The 19,963-nt window shown below is 38.8% G+C and overlaps 1 protein-coding gene across 11 annotated transcripts in view; it reads left to right on the top strand.

Moving 5' to 3' along the window:
- IKZF1 (IKAROS family zinc finger 1) overlaps window positions 1-16,378 on the top strand; it is a 109,374-nt gene extending 92,996 nt beyond the window's left edge. For 9 of the 11 annotated variants that reach the window (XM_027644001.1, XM_027643992.1, XM_027643990.1 and 6 more), the window contains 4 exons: window positions 3,890-4,057; window positions 5,937-6,062; window positions 10,385-10,519; window positions 14,570-16,378. In XM_027644001.1, coding sequence (XP_027499802.1) covers window positions 3,890-4,057; window positions 5,937-6,062; window positions 10,385-10,519; window positions 14,570-15,273 — 1,133 coding nt within the window. In that variant the 3' untranslated portion in view covers window positions 15,274-16,378. The remainder of the gene's footprint in view (window positions 1-3,889; window positions 4,058-5,936; window positions 6,063-10,384; window positions 10,520-14,569) is intronic. The other 2 variants (XM_027643991.1, XM_027643993.1) reach the window with 2 other exon arrangements.
- The last annotated feature ends 3,585 nt before the right edge of the window (window positions 16,379-19,963 follow it).

The following is a 19,963-nucleotide window of genomic DNA, read 5'->3' as shown; positions in this document are numbered from 1 at the left end:
CTGGTTTTTTATTTAAAAAATAACCTCCTTTTGCTGCTTCAGAAGAGCTGTTTTGGGTCCTGAGGGTCCCTGCCAGTGCTTGCACCAGGGCTGAACGGTTTGTGTAAGGATACACCTGACTTTAGGGAGGCAGTGGGCAGAGCTGCCTTTGTTTAAAGCACCCCACAAGAGGCACTTTGCTCAGGATGACATCCTTCTTTTGCTCTTAGTAAAACTAAAGGATGTGGAGTGTTGTTCCTGGGTACTTCCATGGAAAGAATGCCTTTGCTTTCCCTCCGACCTTGTTCTCAGCTCCTCTCCTGAGCAGCCTCTTTGAGGGAGCTCAGGTAGTTTTTCAGGGGCTGGCAAGGGAGTGGAAGTTTGGAGCTGGTAGTTTAAATTAAAGGGACGTCATGAGGAAACAGTGGTGAATGCTTTTCCTTTCAGCTGCACTGTGAAAATTAAAGTAGAAATGGGATATACTATTACAGACATTTAACTGACTATGCCAAAGCCCATTTCAATACATGCCTGGTGAAGGAATAAGCCTCGCAAATGAATTACTTTGCTGCTAATTCATGTAAAACCTGCATATGCCGTGAGGTTTTCTTAAATAAATATTTGATAAGTGAACAAAACTCTAGCACACTAAAGTGCCAAAATAAAATGACTGCCTGACCTGATAAAAGGTATAATTACTTTTAATGAATGCACCTGCCAAGTGCAGATATGCAGAGCAGCACCTGATATTTCTGCCCCCTCCTGTCTGCAGGCAGCTGTGCAGCACTGGCTGCTTCCTAGCCCCTTACCTGTTGCTCCATCTGCAGAGCAAATCCTCCTCACAGATGCCCAACTCTTCTCACTCTCCTTCCCTTTCAGTATGTTCATTTTCTCCAGCTTGCCGTTGTCTTGCTTGGTGTTTAGGAAAAAGGAGATCTAGAAAGGAGAAAGAAACTCCCGCTCGGTGGTGCTGATACCTCAGGGTATAGGTTCAGGTTTCACTTGCTCAGTGTGCACTTATGTGTATGTATGTGCATATATGTGTGTGTGTGCATAGGTATATGTGTTGCCCCCTTATATGTACAGTGCTGTAGCTTAAGTCACCAGTTACGTCACTTAAATCTTTTTAGTTGGGTGTGAATGTCTTGAATTTATTTAGGAAACTAATGCCCATTGAGGAATGAGCATTAAAAAAAAAGAAAGCTCTAGAGAGCTCTGCAGGTCTCTCAGGTGATTTTGTCGTATTGTTTAAGAAATGAGAAAAATTTCAATTAAGATGATAAATATGCTTCACTGAATAAGTGGTCCAGGGCCTGTGCTCCCACAAAGGCTTGCAAATCACTGCAGTGGTGGTTGATTAAATTATTCAATTCAGGGTCCCATTGCAGTTTTTGTTCCTGGGCCCATATTTGTCCATGGTTACACACCGTATGGTAAAATCTGCCCAGGATAGGTATGTGCTCTTCAGAACTGGTGAGAAAATTACACAGAAAGCTCACTTTAAAAAAAAGTAAAAAAAAAAAAAGAGTCATTATATATTTTTTCTTTCCACCATATCCCATCCTCATTTGAGGGGATGTCACCAGACCCAGTAACCTTCCATCAGTGAATGTCAGCATTCTAGCAGGTCAGGGAGCCTTTGCTGGGCTTACAAGGCAGGCATCCCCCATCCTGGTAGTTGCAGCAAGGACAGCCAAGGGCCAGCCAAGATACATGTAACTCTTCAGGGTCTTTCAGTGGTGATGTTGTTTCTCTTGTACAGCTGCATGAGTGCAGGCTCCCTTATATTTAATCCCACTGTAAGTTTTGTAGAACTATTTGGCATGCAGCAGTCTTGTTTTAAATGCTCTGTCTGTCTTGTTCACCCAACACAAGGTTTCAGCCTGTAACTGGGAGACCTGTAGTCTAGAGGTACATTTCAATCTTACTTTGCTTTGCATTTCATTCCAGGAGTACTTTTACAATCCTTGTTTTCTCCTCTTATGCTCCTCTAAATAAAAATAGCAAAAATGAATGCTAGAAAAGCTGTTTAGTAAGAATTAACCATTTTTTTCTGAATTTGTGTCCCCCATGATGCACTGACTTCTTCATTACTGTTTCAGCCTGTTTCTGAAAAATACCTTCCATGCTGAGTAACTGCCCCAAAGATTAAGACACAAAGCAGAGAGATACTTACCTGTTTTCTTTTTCCCTAACCACTGCTGTGCATGGCTTATGAAGCACATTGCAAAGTCCTGTAAGGCTTATGCTGGCATTTTTGTAGGCCACGGCAGCTGAACCAGTTGTGGGCATAGTTTACAGCTACTTGATGGACAAAGAAAGTGAGCTCATTTGGGTTGATGGGGACTATGCTTTCCTGCTTGAAACTGTTTGACCAGTGAAAATATCTTGTCATAAAGTGGATTCATTTTACTGTTTGCTGAATGCTAAAGCTGCCAGCCCTGATGACAGGGTTTTCAGATTTTTGGGTTGGGATTGTGCTGCTAACTGATCTTCAGCTCTTCTGCTGCATTACTCAGAAGTCAGACATGATCACACTGCATATATATTCACATGTATGGACATAAAAGTTGATCCTAGGTGTGCAAAATAATACATGATGGTTAAGTGAGAGAGAAGAAAGAAATAATTTAACTTTTTTTAATATATATTTTAACTTCAACTGTGAAATCTTAAATACAATGTTATTGTTATGCAAATAAAATCAAAACTAAAAACAGGTCATCTCTGGGCTGGTTCTAGTATTGTTATTGTGTTATAACTACTACAGCAGATTAAATTTATGCCTAAGAGAAACAGAATTCAGCAAATGAGTTTCAAAGCCTGATTTGACTTAGTTGAGGGCTATGGAGAAACAGGCATGCAGAAGCAGATTCTGTCTGGTATAACTGGAAATATATTTTATTTCCCACTCATTTCAGCAAAGGCTTCATTCATCTTAAATTAAAAAAAAAAAAAACAACCAGAAAGAAAACAAAAAAAAACCCCACCAAAAAACTAATAAATGAACATATTGATTTTTAACAGCACTAAAAAGCAAACAACAGCCATGTTAATTTTTGCAAAGGCATTGATTCATTTCCTTTATAACAGGCACCAATTTAGAAAAATCAAGGCTGTGTCTCTTCGAGTTTTTCCCCATGTCTGTCCAAAGTGTGGATCATCAGAGCCTATTTGTGCAGCTCCTCTGTTCATACCTTACCTAGAGAAGGATTGGGACTTCGACATGGAAGTACAGGGCTTCCTTTGCACTGTCTTAACTTCTGTGATTTTGCTCTCTCTCTTTCTCTCTTTTCTCTGTCTCTTTCCTGATTTGGCTGCTTAGGGACAGACAGGTAATGGAGAAGAAATTGAAAGGGAAAATACAGGGAAAATGTAAATGAAAAGAAGTTATTATAACTGTTATAATGAAGTGCCTTTCATTTAAATATAAGAATGTAACGCTGAAATGAACTTGTGATCCTGAAATGCATTTTTAATGAGTTTCCTTTTTATTTTGCTGCTTCAGTGGCATATTTTAAAGACCCTTTGAAAAAAGCCACATTAAAAACCCCACCAAATGCCACAACATGCAAAATTGGATATTGGTTTATTCCAAAACTGCTGATCAGGAAGAGTGGCTCTTCAACACAAAATGTTGCAGTCACTTTATTTAAATGAGTTTGAATTTGCATTGTGATGTGCCATTCTGATTTAGAAAAAAAAAATTAGATTTTCAGATCAAATTGACCCAGCCAGTGAAGCATTAAGAAACTGGCAGGTTTAGTCTGAAAGCCTCATGTTATATCAAACCTGCAGCCGGTGGAAGTCACAGAGCAGCAGTGAGAAAACAACTTTCTCACTGAAATCTTTCTCTTGTTACCGTGTAAGACTTTTTTTGTTCTCATGTATTTTCCTCTTCTCCCCATAGGAGAACGCCCTTTCCAGTGCAATCAGTGCGGAGCCTCCTTTACACAGAAGGGCAACCTTCTGCGCCACATAAAGTTGCACTCAGGTGAAAAGCCCTTCAAGTGTCACCTGTGTAACTATGCTTGCCGTCGCAGGGATGCCCTTACGGGACACCTGAGGACTCACTCAGGTAAGTGAAGGTATGGGACTAACCAGGGGTGCTCATCAGCACCCCTGTCGAGGTGATAAGGGTGGCCGCTAAGGTCTTCTCATCCTGCAGAGGCACGGAGCCCCATCTTGAGGTTAACCAAGCTGTGAGCTGGCCACAGTGTGTTAGCAGCAAAGAAATGACTAAACACATCTTCATGACCCTTCACCAGAAGAACTGGTTTTTTTCCCATACTTCTTGGATGATTCAAAGTTTCTGTATTAGGGTTTCATCTTATAAGACTTATGTGAGTAATCCATTTCATGGAAGTACGAACATGAGTTAGAGCTGATGAACGTTTTAGGGTAAGAGATAATATATAAGTTGAAACACAGTCTGGTAGTCATCCTCAACCTAAGGAATGAACACAACCTACAGCATTATTTGTTGCACCTTGTTATCACACATACTTTTAAGGAGAAAGAGTGTGGAGAAGGGAGAGGGTGGGAGAAAAAAAGATAATAATCTTCCACAAAAGGGGACTATGATGGAGTTTTTTAGTGTCTTGTCTCAACAGTAATATGGATATGAGTAAATAGCTGCACTTTTCCATTACCAGGAACCTGTCATTGTTTGACAGAAGCCATAGTCACATACCTTTTGTGAAGTAAAACCAATTTAGCACATTTAAGTGCCTTTAAAAGCAGACTGCAGTCTCATCTAGTTTCCCAAGCTAAGCTGCAAATGCAAATTGTTATTTGGATGGGAGACCTCCAATACACATTGCTGGAATTGACGCTGGTAATGTTACTTGTGAAAGTTGGCTTTGGGACCAAGTTCTGGGTGGCAAAAGGAGAGCTCTCAAAGTGGTGTTTTTGTTCTGCACACCACTAAGGAAATTCTTTTCTAGCACACATATTAAATAACATAATAAAATCCTTAGTGTTAATCCCAGATGTCCAAAATAATTTCCACTTCTCTGGTTTGGTCCCAGCCTGATTGAGGAAAGCACAGACTTTGCCTCCCTCTCCTTTGCTGTTACTGATTTCACGGATGCACAGTTTGAAACATAATTCTTCACATATATATATATATATATGACATTGCACCTAGACACTTCTAGCAAACTATGAGGATTCTGTAGTTGAAGAGACAATGCATAAACTGTAGATAGTGATTATTTCCTGCAATTGGTAAATTGACATCAATACATTATAAAACAAGTTGGATGTCTGAATCAGATTTTCACCTAAGAATTTGTAAATAAAATTCAAAAATTAAACTGTGCAACCATCTAAAGTTGTGAAATCAGGTGTAAGGTGACAGCCTTGTCACATTAAGACAGAAAATTCAAGTCCAAAAGTACACAAAAAAAGTACTGGTGTGAAATTCCTAGAATTAGCTAGACCTGGATTGGTGTAATACAAAAAATAAATTTTCATGCCATTTCTCTTGAATTTCCAGAAACAGAAAACATGCAAAATCTAAAGTTGTCTTAAAAGGGTTGGGCTGGTTCTCTTTACATCAGAATTGACATCCATCTGTGGGCAAGTCGCTACCTACACCCCCAACTGGCAGTCTCTGTGGGTATAGACAATAAAGCAAATACTGTCAGACATTTGAAGGTATCTCCGTTTCTAACTTGTGTAGTTGCTGCTTTTAAAGATTTAGTGTTGCAGTCTTTATCTGATGTGGATCATCTAAAATCAGCTTGCAGCACCCACAGAATTGGCCTGTTGATGTAAAGATATATCACTAATTTTCCATTAGTTCTGTTTTCATTTAGATTTTTTTTACACTGATGAAATCCTTCTTCAGTTCACCACAGCATGGCTTTATTTTAGGAGTGGGCTTTTTTCCTGTTGTCATTACCATTTTTGATACCTCATCTGAATCTCATAATTGATTGTGTTTCCTCCAGTTGGCAAACCCCATAAGTGTGGATACTGTGGTCGCAGTTATAAGCAGCGCAGCTCTTTGGAAGAACATAAAGAACGCTGCCATAACTACCTGCAAACGATGAATCTCTCAAGCAGCATTTATCCAGGTAATAACTGTGTCCATCTGGGGAATAACGCTATCCTGTCACGAGTGCAGAAAAAGGAGTGCAAAAGGAACAGCAATACCATTTGTGGCAACTTTGGCATTGTGGAGGCACACCACCCCCCCAATATGTATGATATTGCATCTGGATTTATTCTTTTTTTGAGAAATATTTAGCTGTTGTCTCACTTTTTTTAGCTCAAATAAAAAGTCAAAGTACAATTCAAACGTAGCAAAACCCTTACAAGACCTGGAAAACATCAGTTCGTCATCTCAAAACAGTGTGACTACATCACCTCACCACTTTTGCTTGGAGTCCTATATTGCAATACGCTTGTGGATATATTTTTAATAGAAACTTAATGCCAGTGTTCTAGGTAGGGTTGCAGAATCTTCTGCATTGCACATCTCCTTCCCTTTCCAGGCATGGCTTAAAGGGCTCACTTGACCACTAAGACCAACTCATCTAACAAGGGTGAGAAATCTGTCTTTGATCTCACTCTTCCAAGCAAGAGGACATGAAGCCAGAGGCATTTAATTTAGGCAGTTTGACTTGAACCAGTCCAGAAATGTTAATAATCTGTTGACAGCCTTCTTCCCAACCTCCCCTTTAAAAGAAAACTGAGGGGAGGTGAGGCCCTGTTGTTCTTCTCTGTGAGACTAGTTTTATGGTGAAGGTAAAGTCCATTTCTTGGAAAATATCAACTCTAGAACTATGCCCAGAAATAGAGCAAGCAGATATTGGGGCTTGGATTATATTTTTTAACAAAGATCCTAGAGATCTGTATGGGATCCTTCCAAGTAATTACAAAATCCCCTCATAAGTGCAGTTTTAGATAGAGAAGATCCAGCTTCTGTGGTGGAGTTTAAGTAAGTTCCGTTTCCTGCATACTCTTTTGATCCTGTCAGTATATGTTATTTGGTTTGTCAAATGACAAAAATGGAAGGTTCTCTCTGCCTTATTTGCAATTATGCCTCATTTAATATTTTATATCTGGACAGAACCTGAATATGTTTTTACATGCTATCAGATAATGTAAAGTATATGCACATAATAATAGCAGTGAATACAGCTGAGATGCTTTTGGCAGACAGCATGTTAGAGCAGCGCCCCTTCTAATTTTATTGAGGGGCTGGAGAATGTATAAATAGAAAAGCTCAGTGTAATATACAGTAGGCAGCAATACTTACTCCTCAAAGAGGTGACATGATTTAGAAGCAAATACTTTGTTTTAGGATTTCAGTCTTCAGTGTCTGGCACATGGATTTGAATGCCTGCACACAGAACAGGAAAATGAGTAGCTGAACTACTACTAAAGTCTTAGTAGGAAAAATGCCCAGATGAAACTGGTGTCAGGAATCACAAACTTTAATAGTTTTAGAGATGGACCTTTGCTTATATCAAATCATGACAGGAGAGCTTGCAGTAGCTTACAGCTAAATATCTAATATCTCAGTGGGATGAAAACTTGAGGAATTCATTAATGCTTTGAAAGAATCACTTCTTTCTTGTGTCTTGTAAATCTGTATTTGATGTAATATGACTGCTTTTGCAAATTAGAAAAAAAATTAAAGTATTAACTTCCAGTTTTAGACCTTATATCCAGTGAAGGACTTTACTCTTAAAAAAAATTTAGTACTCAGTTAATGAATCAGTTCTTTACATTTCTAGAACATGAAACTTTCCTGCATTTTTCCTAGTATTTTGCATGAAGAAAATATACAAGAAAAAGTAGAGAATGACTGGGTGTCTTTCTTGGACTTCTAGTGTATTCCAAGTTATATCTAGAAAAGCAAGTAGCTATACTGCCACCATTCTTACAATATTTCAAGGTGTGATGTGGATCTATTAGAGCCATTATTCAGGCCATTTTTTCCCCCAGACTGAAAGAAGTTCATACAACAATCTGCTAGAGTGTCCGATTTGACATTCTGCCACAGCAGGATTGCTTTTAACAGCATTTTAAAACAACTTTTGTAGTATACATAGATTAAAATGACAGTTGAAAGGACCCAAACTAGTAGAAGTTTTCCATCAGCTTATGAATCTAAAAATACAGTTGAGAAAGAAATTAAATAAAGATCGAGCAAAAAGGAGTAAAAAGGGGAACAAGAGACTGTGTTTATATTTTAACTTGTCTTTTCTTTCTTTAAGAGAAGGAAATGCATCACAAAATTGGAACCTGATGAATTTAATGGTAAAATTCTTATTTTAGAGGACTAGAATCTCACTGTCCATGTGAAGTTCATCTCTTAGAGTTATTATCTGGAGTTTTGCATTTGAGTTGAGTGGAAGTGTGCTAAAGTCTTACCAGGCTTATGTAAAATAACAGAAGAAATAGTTTATGAAGTTTAAAAAAGGTCAATTGTGGTTCTTCAGTCACTTGGGAATATTAATTTGAAAAGATAAAATTATTTACTTTTTTCAGTTCACAGATACCGAATTACAGAGAAATAGTTTACCAGATGGTAGCAAATTTCAGGGGGTTTCAGTTGCAAATGCTGGATATTAGTACATAATACAATTTGCCCTTTTTTTTAATAGCAGTTTTAAAAGTTTGAAAGTTTGACTATTGAATACATGATTCATCCTTTCTTGAACTGATTAGAAATGTAATGTTATTATATTCTAAACAAATATTTCTTGATCATTTCAACATTTAACTAAAGAACCAGTCTTTGTTTCCCTGTTAAACATCAGCTTTAAAACATTCTCTGTAAGTCTCCTCTTGAGGTGGTACTTTGAAACCTTGGTCAGCACAAGATTCTGGTGTGTGCTTATTCGATGATGACTATATACCATCAACACCCTTTATTCTTCTGCAGCTTCATGACCAAATTCTGCTCGTTTCTTACATTGATCACAACCTTTAGTGTCTTATGGGACTGGGGCATAATTCTGTGAGACTCCCTGTCACTGTCATTGTCACTATCACTGTAGTATGTTCTGCTGCAGCAGTGACTCAAGAACCACTTGTGTACTCTTCAGTTTGGTATTGCAGGGTGGTGTTGTCTGGTACACTTCACCTGCTTCTCACAGTTATCCACCAGACCCTGATTTCATATATTTCAGGGACAGTGAAATTTTCACAATCATCCTTTTATGGTTGTGGTATATTGTCAGAATAACGTCACATTAGAAAATGTGTTCTCAACTATTGAGAAACACCTAGGTACCAGAGTAGTGGGTTCTGTGAACCAGTAAATCCAGTGATAAAAGGAATTCTCAGCAGGCACAGAAGGCAAAATGTAGCAGAGCGGGGTACCTAATTGAAACAGCTTAAAAAATCAAAGCCTAAAAATCATCTTTTGCTTCTTCCTTTAATAGAAACTCACAAGTTCAGGAAAAATGTCCATATCTTAGTAGCAGGTAAAAGTAAAATTAACCCCTCTTTCTGCCTTGACAAACAACAACAAGAACAAAACAAAAACCCAACCAAACAAAAAGCAAAAAACAAACCCCAACAAAACAGCTGTGCTCTGATTTCACTGCATATCACCTTCCCTTTAGATGCTCAAACTCAGAAATACTTTTCCATGCATTTTTCATAGTCATTGTTTTGACAGTGCATTTTCATACATCCCTTTTGTTTCTGCAGGAAAATACTGAAGTAAAATATAGTGAAAGTGAAATAGTCTTCTTTTCCTAGAGCCTCACAGCTAAGCTCCTAATTCTACAGTGTCTCAGCCAGCAGCAGGAGGTTGGGAAACAGGTTTGAGTATTGGAAATCAGTGTTTCACTGTAGGTGTGATTTTATCAATTTAAATGGTTATTTAAAATATAAATTGCATCAAGGAAGTATCTAAATATTTGCTAGGGGAAAAAGGGGCTGGAGAGAAGGGTTGGTGTAGCTTGCAAATATATATTCCACTGCTGTAGTTGAGAAGTTATCCATTTTTCCTGCTAAAGAAGACAAGTGGTTTCACTCGGAGAGGTGCAGAGGGACAGTGGGGGGTGTCAGCGGAAGGGTGAAACAATATGCTGCTTCATGTCCAGTGTAAAGTTAGGGCCTCATTTATTCACAGAAATGCAGAGTGGCTGTAGAACAAGGGTGGAGTGATTGCATGACATACAGGCAGAAACCTTACAGTTGCTATCTCATTTCTGTATCCTCAATGAGGGAAACGTGAATATGTATGTAGATTAATCAGTATGAGGGACTTTGTTACCAAGAGTCAGAACTGTCCTGTGTCTGATATGGTGAGCTCCTTCATCTATCTGCTTGGGAGCTAAAAGACATGGACTGACAAACAATAACCTGAAGACAACAGTTCCATTAAAATGGAACAAGCCTGCCTAACCCTTCTGATGTCATTTGATTTCAGTCATAAAAGAGGAAACTAACCAGAGTGAAATGGCTGAAGACCTGTGCAAGATAGGGTCAGAAAGAGCCCTCGTGCTGGATAGACTAGCAAGTAACGTCGCCAAACGTAAGAGCTCTATGCCTCAGAAATTTGTTGGTAAGAGTTAAACGTTTGCTGTCTCCTAAAAAGTAAAACAAAACAAACCCCCCAAAAATATTACAAGATTTTTACTTTTGCTTTATGGTTTTACTTGGTTTAATAAATTAATAGTATGTATCTCTACAGAATCAGATACAGAGATTTGTTTGGGGGGGAAAAAAAACCAACAAATAAATATCTCCAGCATACATTTCTGCATGTTTAGTTTTCCACATCTGGAGATCAAATTTAAATCTTTTTTCTGCCTTTTTAGAAGTTTATGAACCAGATCATTACAAGATTTGGACAGGCTCTTAAAGTTGCCTTAAGAAGCCAAAGATAGGAATAGAAGTTTCCTGTTGGGATAGCATTTGACCACACTTTCAGAGTTATTTTATTGAATTCTTGGATGACATTCAGGTCTGGGCATATTGGTGTTTCTGAAAGTGTTTGTTAATAGTTGAACATAGAGTGGTGAATATTCTTCACCCTTTGATAAAGTCTGTATACTTCTAAAGCCCAAAATGATCATGGATATGTCTGAGAAAAATACCTAAATGAAAAAATCTTTGGATACTTTTATGAATGATGCAAAATCTTCATGCCCATTTGCACCTAGTAGTTCCTGTCTTAACAGTGAAAAATTTGATGTCATGCCTATAAGAATGAAGGCTCCACATATATTGTTCTGTTTATTAAGTAGTGGTTACACCAGTTTTGTGAGACCCACGGACAAGATTTTGTCAGCTATGGAGGGTTAGTCTTAAATAAATAAAAACATGGGAAATCAGAGGACATCGTATACTCATACCCAGTTAGATTCTTTCATAATTCTCTGCACATTCTTTTATAATATTATTCTATAGGAGACAATCAGATAAAACTCAAGTCTTTGAAACAAAACACACATTGAGAAAGTCTTCAGTCAAAAGTCAAGGCACAAAAAAAGACCAGTTTGTGGGACAGAAAATGCAGATACACTTTATTCAACAAGGACACAAGGCTGAAAGGAAAATTAGTGTTTTCTAGACAAGGAAAAGGGAATCTCAGCTACATCAAGAGGTGCAACAAAAAGTTTTAAAATAAAGTCCAATTTTTTTTTCAAGTCCAAAGGCAACAATTCCAGGAGGTAGTCAAGGATAAAAAACACTTATAAAAGGACAAAAGTTGTAGTAGAGGTAGTTACCAAAATATGTCAACTGTGTGAGGCAAACCATATTAGTTTAGACACTCTAGTAACTGATTGCATCAGGCAAAATACTAATTCTGTGAAAGTTCCAGGAAGAACAGAAGTGTTAAACTTTAAAAGGTACTAGCAAGTATCCTATATGCAATGTATCTGTGGGTGTGGACTAGCTGTATCATTCTCCTTTTCTCTCTTTACCCCAAGAAACAGTAAAGAAAGCCAGTTTAACTGTGAGTTTTAGAAGGGCAGAGTTTCCTGTCAGTTAGTTATTCAGCGTGCAGTGTGGGAAGACAACCTACTGACAGCAGATATTTATGGAAATTTGCTAACCTTCAAAAGGGCAAACTTTCCTGACAAGAAAATGCCCCCAAATCCTTTCCTTTCCAGTCCTCACCTGCTGCTTCATGTAATAGGTACATTTATGATTAATTCAAGGTTGGGCCAGCTGGTCAGTAGAGTTTTTGGGTAGTACGTCATGTTTATTGCTCCTGCAGATTATTGTGTCATCCCAATCCCAGGGAGAAGGAGCAAAGGGCATCCTTCACATAAGGGAAGGACTTTCTTCTGCTTTGCTAGTTTTTTCTCAAGACTGAATTCATTACCTTTCAAAAGGAGATTGTTCACCAAATTCAGCCAGTTACCTGTAAAATTCTCTCTGTATTCCAAAATGGAATAGCTCCCAGACCCAAAAGCAGAACTGGGTCATCCAAACCCAAATCAGAACTGCGTGAAAGCTTGACACATGGTTATCGTGTTTTAAAAAATAAGCAGCTAAGAAAAGAGAGGGATTAAAAAATACTAAGAAAAATGGTGTCCATGTGCACTGAATGCATTTTTACCTTTTAAGTACTTACTTCAGAATCCTGAGCAGTGCAAAACTTGAAGCACATCAAACCATTAGCAGTTTAATTTACTTATGCTCTAATAACCACAGAAATGAGCTATTATTTTTAATGAGTGCAAGTATTACCTGCATTGCCCAGATATAGAAATGGTACCTGCCTACCTTAGGTTTGTGTCTGTTTCAGACACTTCGCTTGGAAACAAATTTTTCTCATGAGACTTGATCCTCTCAGGCCAACTACCAACTAGTTATGCTACATAAAGCAAATACTACCCAAGAAACATATATTAAAATCATGCCTTCTGGATGCCCAAAATTGCATGTATAATGAAGACCAGTCCCACTTTTCAGTGGTGTGCAGTGCCCATGGAATATAAACGATATTGGCCTCATTTTATCCTCCTTGAATCAAGTGTATAAATTCATATTAGGAAGGGTTTTCTGTATTTAATTCAAGAGTCTTTCACAATGCCTATTTTGAATCTTAAGCATTACATTCTGCCTGAAAACTGTAGCATTATCAAGGATAAATCTTGAAGAAAAAAGAATACAGTCCAGTAAAGGGCTTCTCAAATTGGCAGAATGATTGGGAAAGAAAACAAGAGGAACGGGAAGCTTATGCAGCACAGCTAGAAGGTGTCTGTACCCTACATCCCCTATAGGAACTTACACAATGTTAAGAGTGTTTCTTTCTCTGCCTGCAGAGCATGGACAAACTAGTATGAAACCATATCATGTGGGAAATATGGACAGAAGGACTTCCTACACTTTGGTCCCCATCTTTGCAATAGTGTCATGCTAGAAGGTTTCTGTGCTCTTAGCTGACCTTGGATAGTCAATTTGAGTAGAAACTGGGTGGGAAATTATTGATAAAATAATGTGCAGACTTTCTGGTAAATTTTCCATGCCTCTGCGACAAATTAGGACTCTGTGAGACCTACCAGCAAATTTCATATTGATCAGGAAATAATTACAGCACATAGAGATGTTTGTGGCTTTCAGTGTTTCCCAAGATCTGCAGAGCTAGAAAATCCATCCAGACTACAAACATTCTCTTATTAGTAGACTACAGGAATCTGTGGAAATCTTTTACCCCTTTTCATTTGCATAAATTTATTAGAGGCCTGATAATAACATTGATGGTTTACACTGTTTGAGAAGACTGCTTAAGTTCATAAAATCAGTATCTGTGCATTTCAGTAGTTTCTTCCACTCCACTATGTTTTGCTTAGTCCTGTCTGTCCAGGAATTTGGGGGAAATTGTGGTGAAACTTGTGTTCAATACTAGGGTATCCAGCTAGAGATACATAAGTGCAGTCTGATTTTAAAAAAATTAAATTTTAATTTTAATTTTAATTTTGGCATCCAAACAGAGTCAAAGTTACATGTAACAAGTAATCTTGCTCTAGATAGGGTAATGCGTCTAACATGGTTTATTTAAAAACAAGGTGTGGAGGGGTGGTGGCAGTACAAAATGTAAAGGTTTTGTTGTTTTTTTCTTTAAAATGACATGTGACCACATTGCAATGTGGGTTATTTCTAAGAAACTGAAGGTCTAAAACTAAAACTAAAACATACAATTTTCAGTCTAAGAATGCAATACTTTAGGGAAAAATATTGATAATGTGCTTCATGCTCTGAAGCATGGAGGCCAGGTTCACTGTGACTGTGCTGGTACACTGGCTTTACTAACCACGAAGACAATGCCTCAGCTCACTGTAGGGACTCCAGTTAGAAATGAGAAAGAGAGGATGAAGCACTTGGTCTGTAGCGCCCCTGAGTCCCATATAATTATTTCCAGAATCTGTTTTTCATCCATTTGCTTTTCCAAAGCCCTCAGATTATTTAGCAGGCTAAAAAAGCCCCACCAACCCAACATTTTTCTACCTGGCTATATTAGAGAACTGTGAATACCTCAGGTGGATTTCAGAGGTGGATTTGGTCAACTCTCTTCTTCCATGTTTTATTAATCCATGATGTGCAGTTCCTTAATTTTGTAGAAATCAACCATCTGACTTCTCACTGTTTTTCACTGCAGGTGAAAAGTGTTTGCCTGACCTTCCATACGATGCCACCACCAACTATGAGAAAGAGAACGAGATTATGCAGACGCACGTTATCGACCAGGCCATTAATAATGCCATCAGTTACCTGGGGGCAGAGTCCTTGCGTCCCCTTGTCCAGACACCACCAGGGGGTTCTGAGGTGGTGCCTGTCATCAGCCCCATGTATCAGCTCCACAAACCTCTTGGGGACAGTCAGGTTCGCTCCAACCTTCCTCAGGACAGTGCAGTGGAAAACTTGTTGTTGCTTTCCAAAGCCAAATCTGTCTCCTCCGAACGAGACGCCTCTCCCAGCAACAGCTGCCAAGACTCAACAGATACAGAGAGCAATAATGAGGAGCGCAGTGGTTTGATCTACCTGACAAACCATATAGGTCCCCATGCAAGAAATGGCATCTCTATAAAAGAAGAAAACAGGCAATATGATGTCTTGAGAGCAGGTACTGACAATTCCCAGGATGCTTTCAAAGTGATCAGCAGCAATGGGGAGCAAGTGAAAGTTTACAAGTGTGAACACTGTCGAGTCCTTTTCTTGGATCATGTGATGTATACAATCCATATGGGTTGCCACGGGTTCCGTGATCCTTTTGAGTGCAACATGTGTGGCTATCATAGCCAGGACAGGTATGAATTCTCTTCCCACATAACTCGAGGGGAGCACCGTTTCCACATGAGTTAGAACTCCTCTGGCACAGATCTAGCCTCAACAGCTGTGTTACTGGAGCTGCATGAGCCATGACAGCAACAAAGCACAAGTCAGCTGGACAGTAAAAGTAACAAGAGAATCAGAAGTTCAGCAATTTTTTCTCACAAGAAAAGAGATTTCGTTTTGGTAGCATGCATTGCAACTCAGTTTTCTAAAATGAGTTTTTACTGAAAATGTTTGATCACCAAAAACCTTTAGTAATGTAAGTAGCAGCTTTTGTAGTCACATAGCTAAAAGCCCTTCCCTTAACTGATGCTTCTTGCAAACCTCCCTTGCCAGAACTGTTAACCACGCCAAGGATGCACCACACAACGAGGACACAACAGGCAGGAGTGGCCAAGCTTTCTCTCTTAACACCCTGAGCGTTGGGCTCTTCTACCAGATGTATGGTTTTTGACTTCCTGGTATTATTTGACTCTTTTGGGAAGATTGAACTCAACTAAAGAAGGAGGGGCCCATCTCAGATGATTTCAGATGGGGTGGGACGGAAGCCCCAGCCATAAGATTCTGAGTTGCTTTGGTGGTAAAAAGTAGAACATTTTCACCTGCAAGGGTGCTACTGGTATTGACATCACAACATACTCTTTGTGTCACTAGGCAGGTGGGCAGGAATGTGAAAGAAAGAAGAAACACCCTTGTAATATACTCTGTGAAGTATAAATTGCATTTAATGTATAGAAAAAGGGTATTGTTGGCTCTTCTTTGAATAAATATTTTCCCTTCCTATACAATAAAACCCCACTTTTTGTTAAGTAACCCCTCCTCTCTCTGCATAAACAAGTTACAATGTATTTAATTTTTCTTTCTTTTTAAAGTTTCAGTTATTTAGAAAAGTATGATGTACAGTTGAAAGAAGCACTAGATAGATATATGTGTGGGGAAAGTCTCTTTATGCACATTTTTCATCTTTTTAAACTGTCTGGAAAATACCCAAATATCCCTCTCTTACATATGAAAAAAATCCCATTTTGCTTGCACAGAAGATGTCCTCTTGTAGATTTTGTGGCTTTACTCATAAGTGTTGAACTTAATTATTTTTAAAGCACTCAGATGAATTAAACCAGCCAGTCAAAATTTGCAACTGCCTTCTTTTTTCTTGGCATTTGCCATTTCATGAGGGACCAAGCCCCACAAAGGTGCTGAGAACCTTGACTTCCTATTCACTTAGTCATTTCACTACCTGCTTTGAGTTACTTTTACTTCAGGGAACTAATCTTAAGGTTAAAAAAATGGTGGGTTTTGCAGAAGAGAGACCAGAGACTGCAGCACTTTGCAGAGTGCAGCAAGGTCCACCAAAAGCTTTCTCCGTGGTGGGTTCTGCTGCAGATACTGTTACCTTCAGTTATAATCAAAATTTCTATGACAAATAGATTTTAACTCCAAACACAGCTGATATTTAAAAAATACTTTTTTTTTTAAAGCTACTACTTAGCTTCCTCTTCCAAATATTTCTTTTCTTTCCCTGAACACCCTCGTAATTTAAGACTGGGCAAAAAAGAAATTTTTGCAGCTGCATAAAAATCTATCATCAGTGCTACAATACTTCCTGGGCAACATCCATAAAAATAACCCATCTTAGTAACTTCCACTCTGATAATAGCTGGATATTTTGCAATAAACACAATCAAATAACCTACAAGACTAGCAGTTTTGTCATACATTTACACATTTTCCATGCATAAGTGCATGCAAGTACATCCGTTCATTATAAAAAAGATTTGATGGGACCATGAACTGCTTGCATCTAGGCCAGAGTGGCCTGATACTTGTAGCTATATTTGATGCACATTTCCTATATGCACATACTATTACAGGCACACAGAGTTCCCTCTTCTGCTTTCACTTTTGCAGGTGTAAGTCAGGAGCAACAACACTGAAGCTAGAGCAAAGATACTGATGAAATAACAAATTACAAATATATGCTTCTATATGCTATATAAGGCATGCTATACACGCCTTAGCTTTTCGTGCCAGCTCATGCCAGCTTGCTTCACCTGACACGTGGGCACAGCAGTGTTCTTACAATGAATGTGTCACTGACAGTTCAGCAGCTTTGTCACCAGATGTGAATGCTGTGTCTGAATGTCCCCAGACCTGGTGCATGTACCCACAGCAGTGAGAACACATCACTAGCACGTTAGGTGGGCTCATACATACAGGGTGGCCAACAATCTCCCAAAAATGAGTGGTATAAACTACAGACCGAAAGGTGATCCCCTCCATTCCTACACTATACCTCGGTTGCCTTGAGAGACTTTATTGGTCCTCCTCCACTCCCACATTATAACTCAGCTGAGACTTTATTCTTGTTGCCTTCCAGCCCAAGATGCTGTGAAGGGGGTGGGCACAAGGCATTGCTGGTCCCTTTCATGCCCTAGATATGGTTTTGTCATCAATGCCTGCTACACATTCAGCTTCAAGACAGACTGTACCTGGCAAAGAGGTATTATCAAATATTTTGTATAGAAATAACCTGAAGAGAACCTTTAAGGGGGGGGGCTTACTCAATGAGTTCCCATTAATAATTTTTTCTATTTAAATACAGTTGAAACAGATTTGTTTTTCATAACTAGTAGGGATATATTCAGCTGTTCTTACTCCTCTCCAAGTTTGATCAATACCAACCAAGAGGGGACAAAGTAATTTCCTAGCCCTGCTGCAACGCCCTGTGTGAGATCAGACATTGGCTGTACAGAAATTTTCTGCTTTTACTGCTCTTACACCTCTTTCTTGCTCTTCTAAGATTTAGGTCACTATATATACCCCATGCCATAATTTTTTTAACCCCTTATTTTAAGAGACCCCAGGCTGTAAAGGGGAGGGAGACAAAAGCTTACTCAGGTGGTTTTGTTTCTTTGCTTTTACCAAAATCTAACACAAGTAATGCCACGTTCATGAACCATGTAAACAAGCACAGCTCCAGTGGAGTTTAAGACTGCCTCAAACATGGCTTTGAAATGTGATTTCTAATTACTGGATAGGTTTGCTGCCTTCACAACATCTCTGTGCACACATGCACGTGTCGGAGTCTCTGTGTCACTTCTCTTGCTGACATGCACGTGCCCTGTCTGTGGCTTTGTGTATCATTAATATTTTATATACATATGTATTTGTAGATAGATCTAAAATGGTTTATTTGACATGATGATGCACTGTCAGTCACAGTGGGTTTGTTTCCTGGCTCTGGAGTTTTCTTATTTATACTATAAGAGAATATGTTGATGTTGTATATTAAACAGTACAGTAGTATAAATAAGTATATTAAGGCACAGTGTATGAGAGGGCATAGTCTAAAGGTAGGAGCAAGTGGCATTCTCTGTTCACAAAAGGGCTTTCTTAGGTTTGGTTTTTTCCAGTGCTTTTTTCTTTTGCACAAAATCATCTTCAATTGGTTTTGAAACAAGTGGTTCAGTAATTTTATTTATGAACATATGAAAGGATGGCATGAAAATAGGATGTTGTGTCTGTGTACATCGAAACAAACTGCGCCCTCAGAAAACTAGTTTAGTGTAACCTCCCTTTTTCTCTTTTTTTGCTACGGTGCAATACCCTGATATAGCTTAGCTGAAATTTAAAAGGAGTAAATGTGTGAGTGGCTTTAAGTTTATGTATGTTTTTAAAAAGTAAAAAATGACTGCTTCCCAGTCCTTCCCCATGCACTGCCTTTTCTAATAGAAAAGTTGTATTTACACCTTTTTTTTTTTGCTGTGGTTTTATATTGTAACTTCATTTTTCTTTGAGAATATTGTATTTAAAAAAAAAAGCAAATTTCATAAAAATTGGAAATGTTATTAAATTATGTCTGCAAAATGAGATGCATCCTTTAAGACAAAAGAACAAGGTAAAAAAACCCAAACCGCTGAATCCTTTTCTCACTCTGCTTGTGGGTGGTGAAGTCGTTGGGCACAGCAGGAGGCCCTGTGTCTGTGGGGTGGTGACTGTGGGGGGAGGCACAATGTAAGGTGAGGTGCAGGCACACAGAGCTCTCTGGGCTCAGGGAGCACTGAGCCTTGAGCGGGGCCTCAGCCACCGCTGCTGCACCCACACCCCGCTCCATGGGGAGTCCATCCATGCTGTCCTCACAACCCATCCTTTGGGGCCAGAAAAAGCCAGGCTCTGTCATCACCCCTTGCTCACCACCTACATAAGGCAGCCTTGCTTATCCAGCTGAAGATCAAGTCCTAAACTGGCTACCTGCTACCTCGAGTGTCCCAGTCCAAAAAACACATGCAGCTCCTGTGAGCAGCCGACTTTGAGATGGTTGCTTCCTCTCCAGCCCTCTCCTCTTACCCTTCCCTCCCACCAACCAGACAAAGTCATTACAGAACACAATTACCTCTGCATGTAGAATCATGGTAATTCAAAATAAAATACAGAGAAATTATTTCTACTATTTGCCATAACAAAGGTGATTTCTCTGTGGGAGTCCCTTCAGATTCCAGCACAGTAAATTTCACATCAGATATTTAATGCAAACAAGAATCAGCGTTCTGCTTAAAAAAGTACCATTTATATAGTTTTAAAAATATTTCCATTTGTAAAACTGTATTATTATGAACAAAATGAGATTTTAAAAAATAGGAAAAGAAACCCAAAACAAACTCCAATGGTATTGCAATTAATTCTTTACAGGTTTCCAAAATCTAAATTTTCCTTAAGTTTA

The sequence above is a fragment of the Corapipo altera genome, unplaced genomic scaffold, assembly GCF_003945725.1.
Source record: "Corapipo altera isolate COAL_440 unplaced genomic scaffold, ASM394572v1 24b, whole genome shotgun sequence".
Lineage (NCBI taxonomy): Eukaryota > Metazoa > Chordata > Aves > Passeriformes > Pipridae > Corapipo > Corapipo altera.
This window is presented reverse-complemented; position numbering and strand designations above follow the sequence as displayed.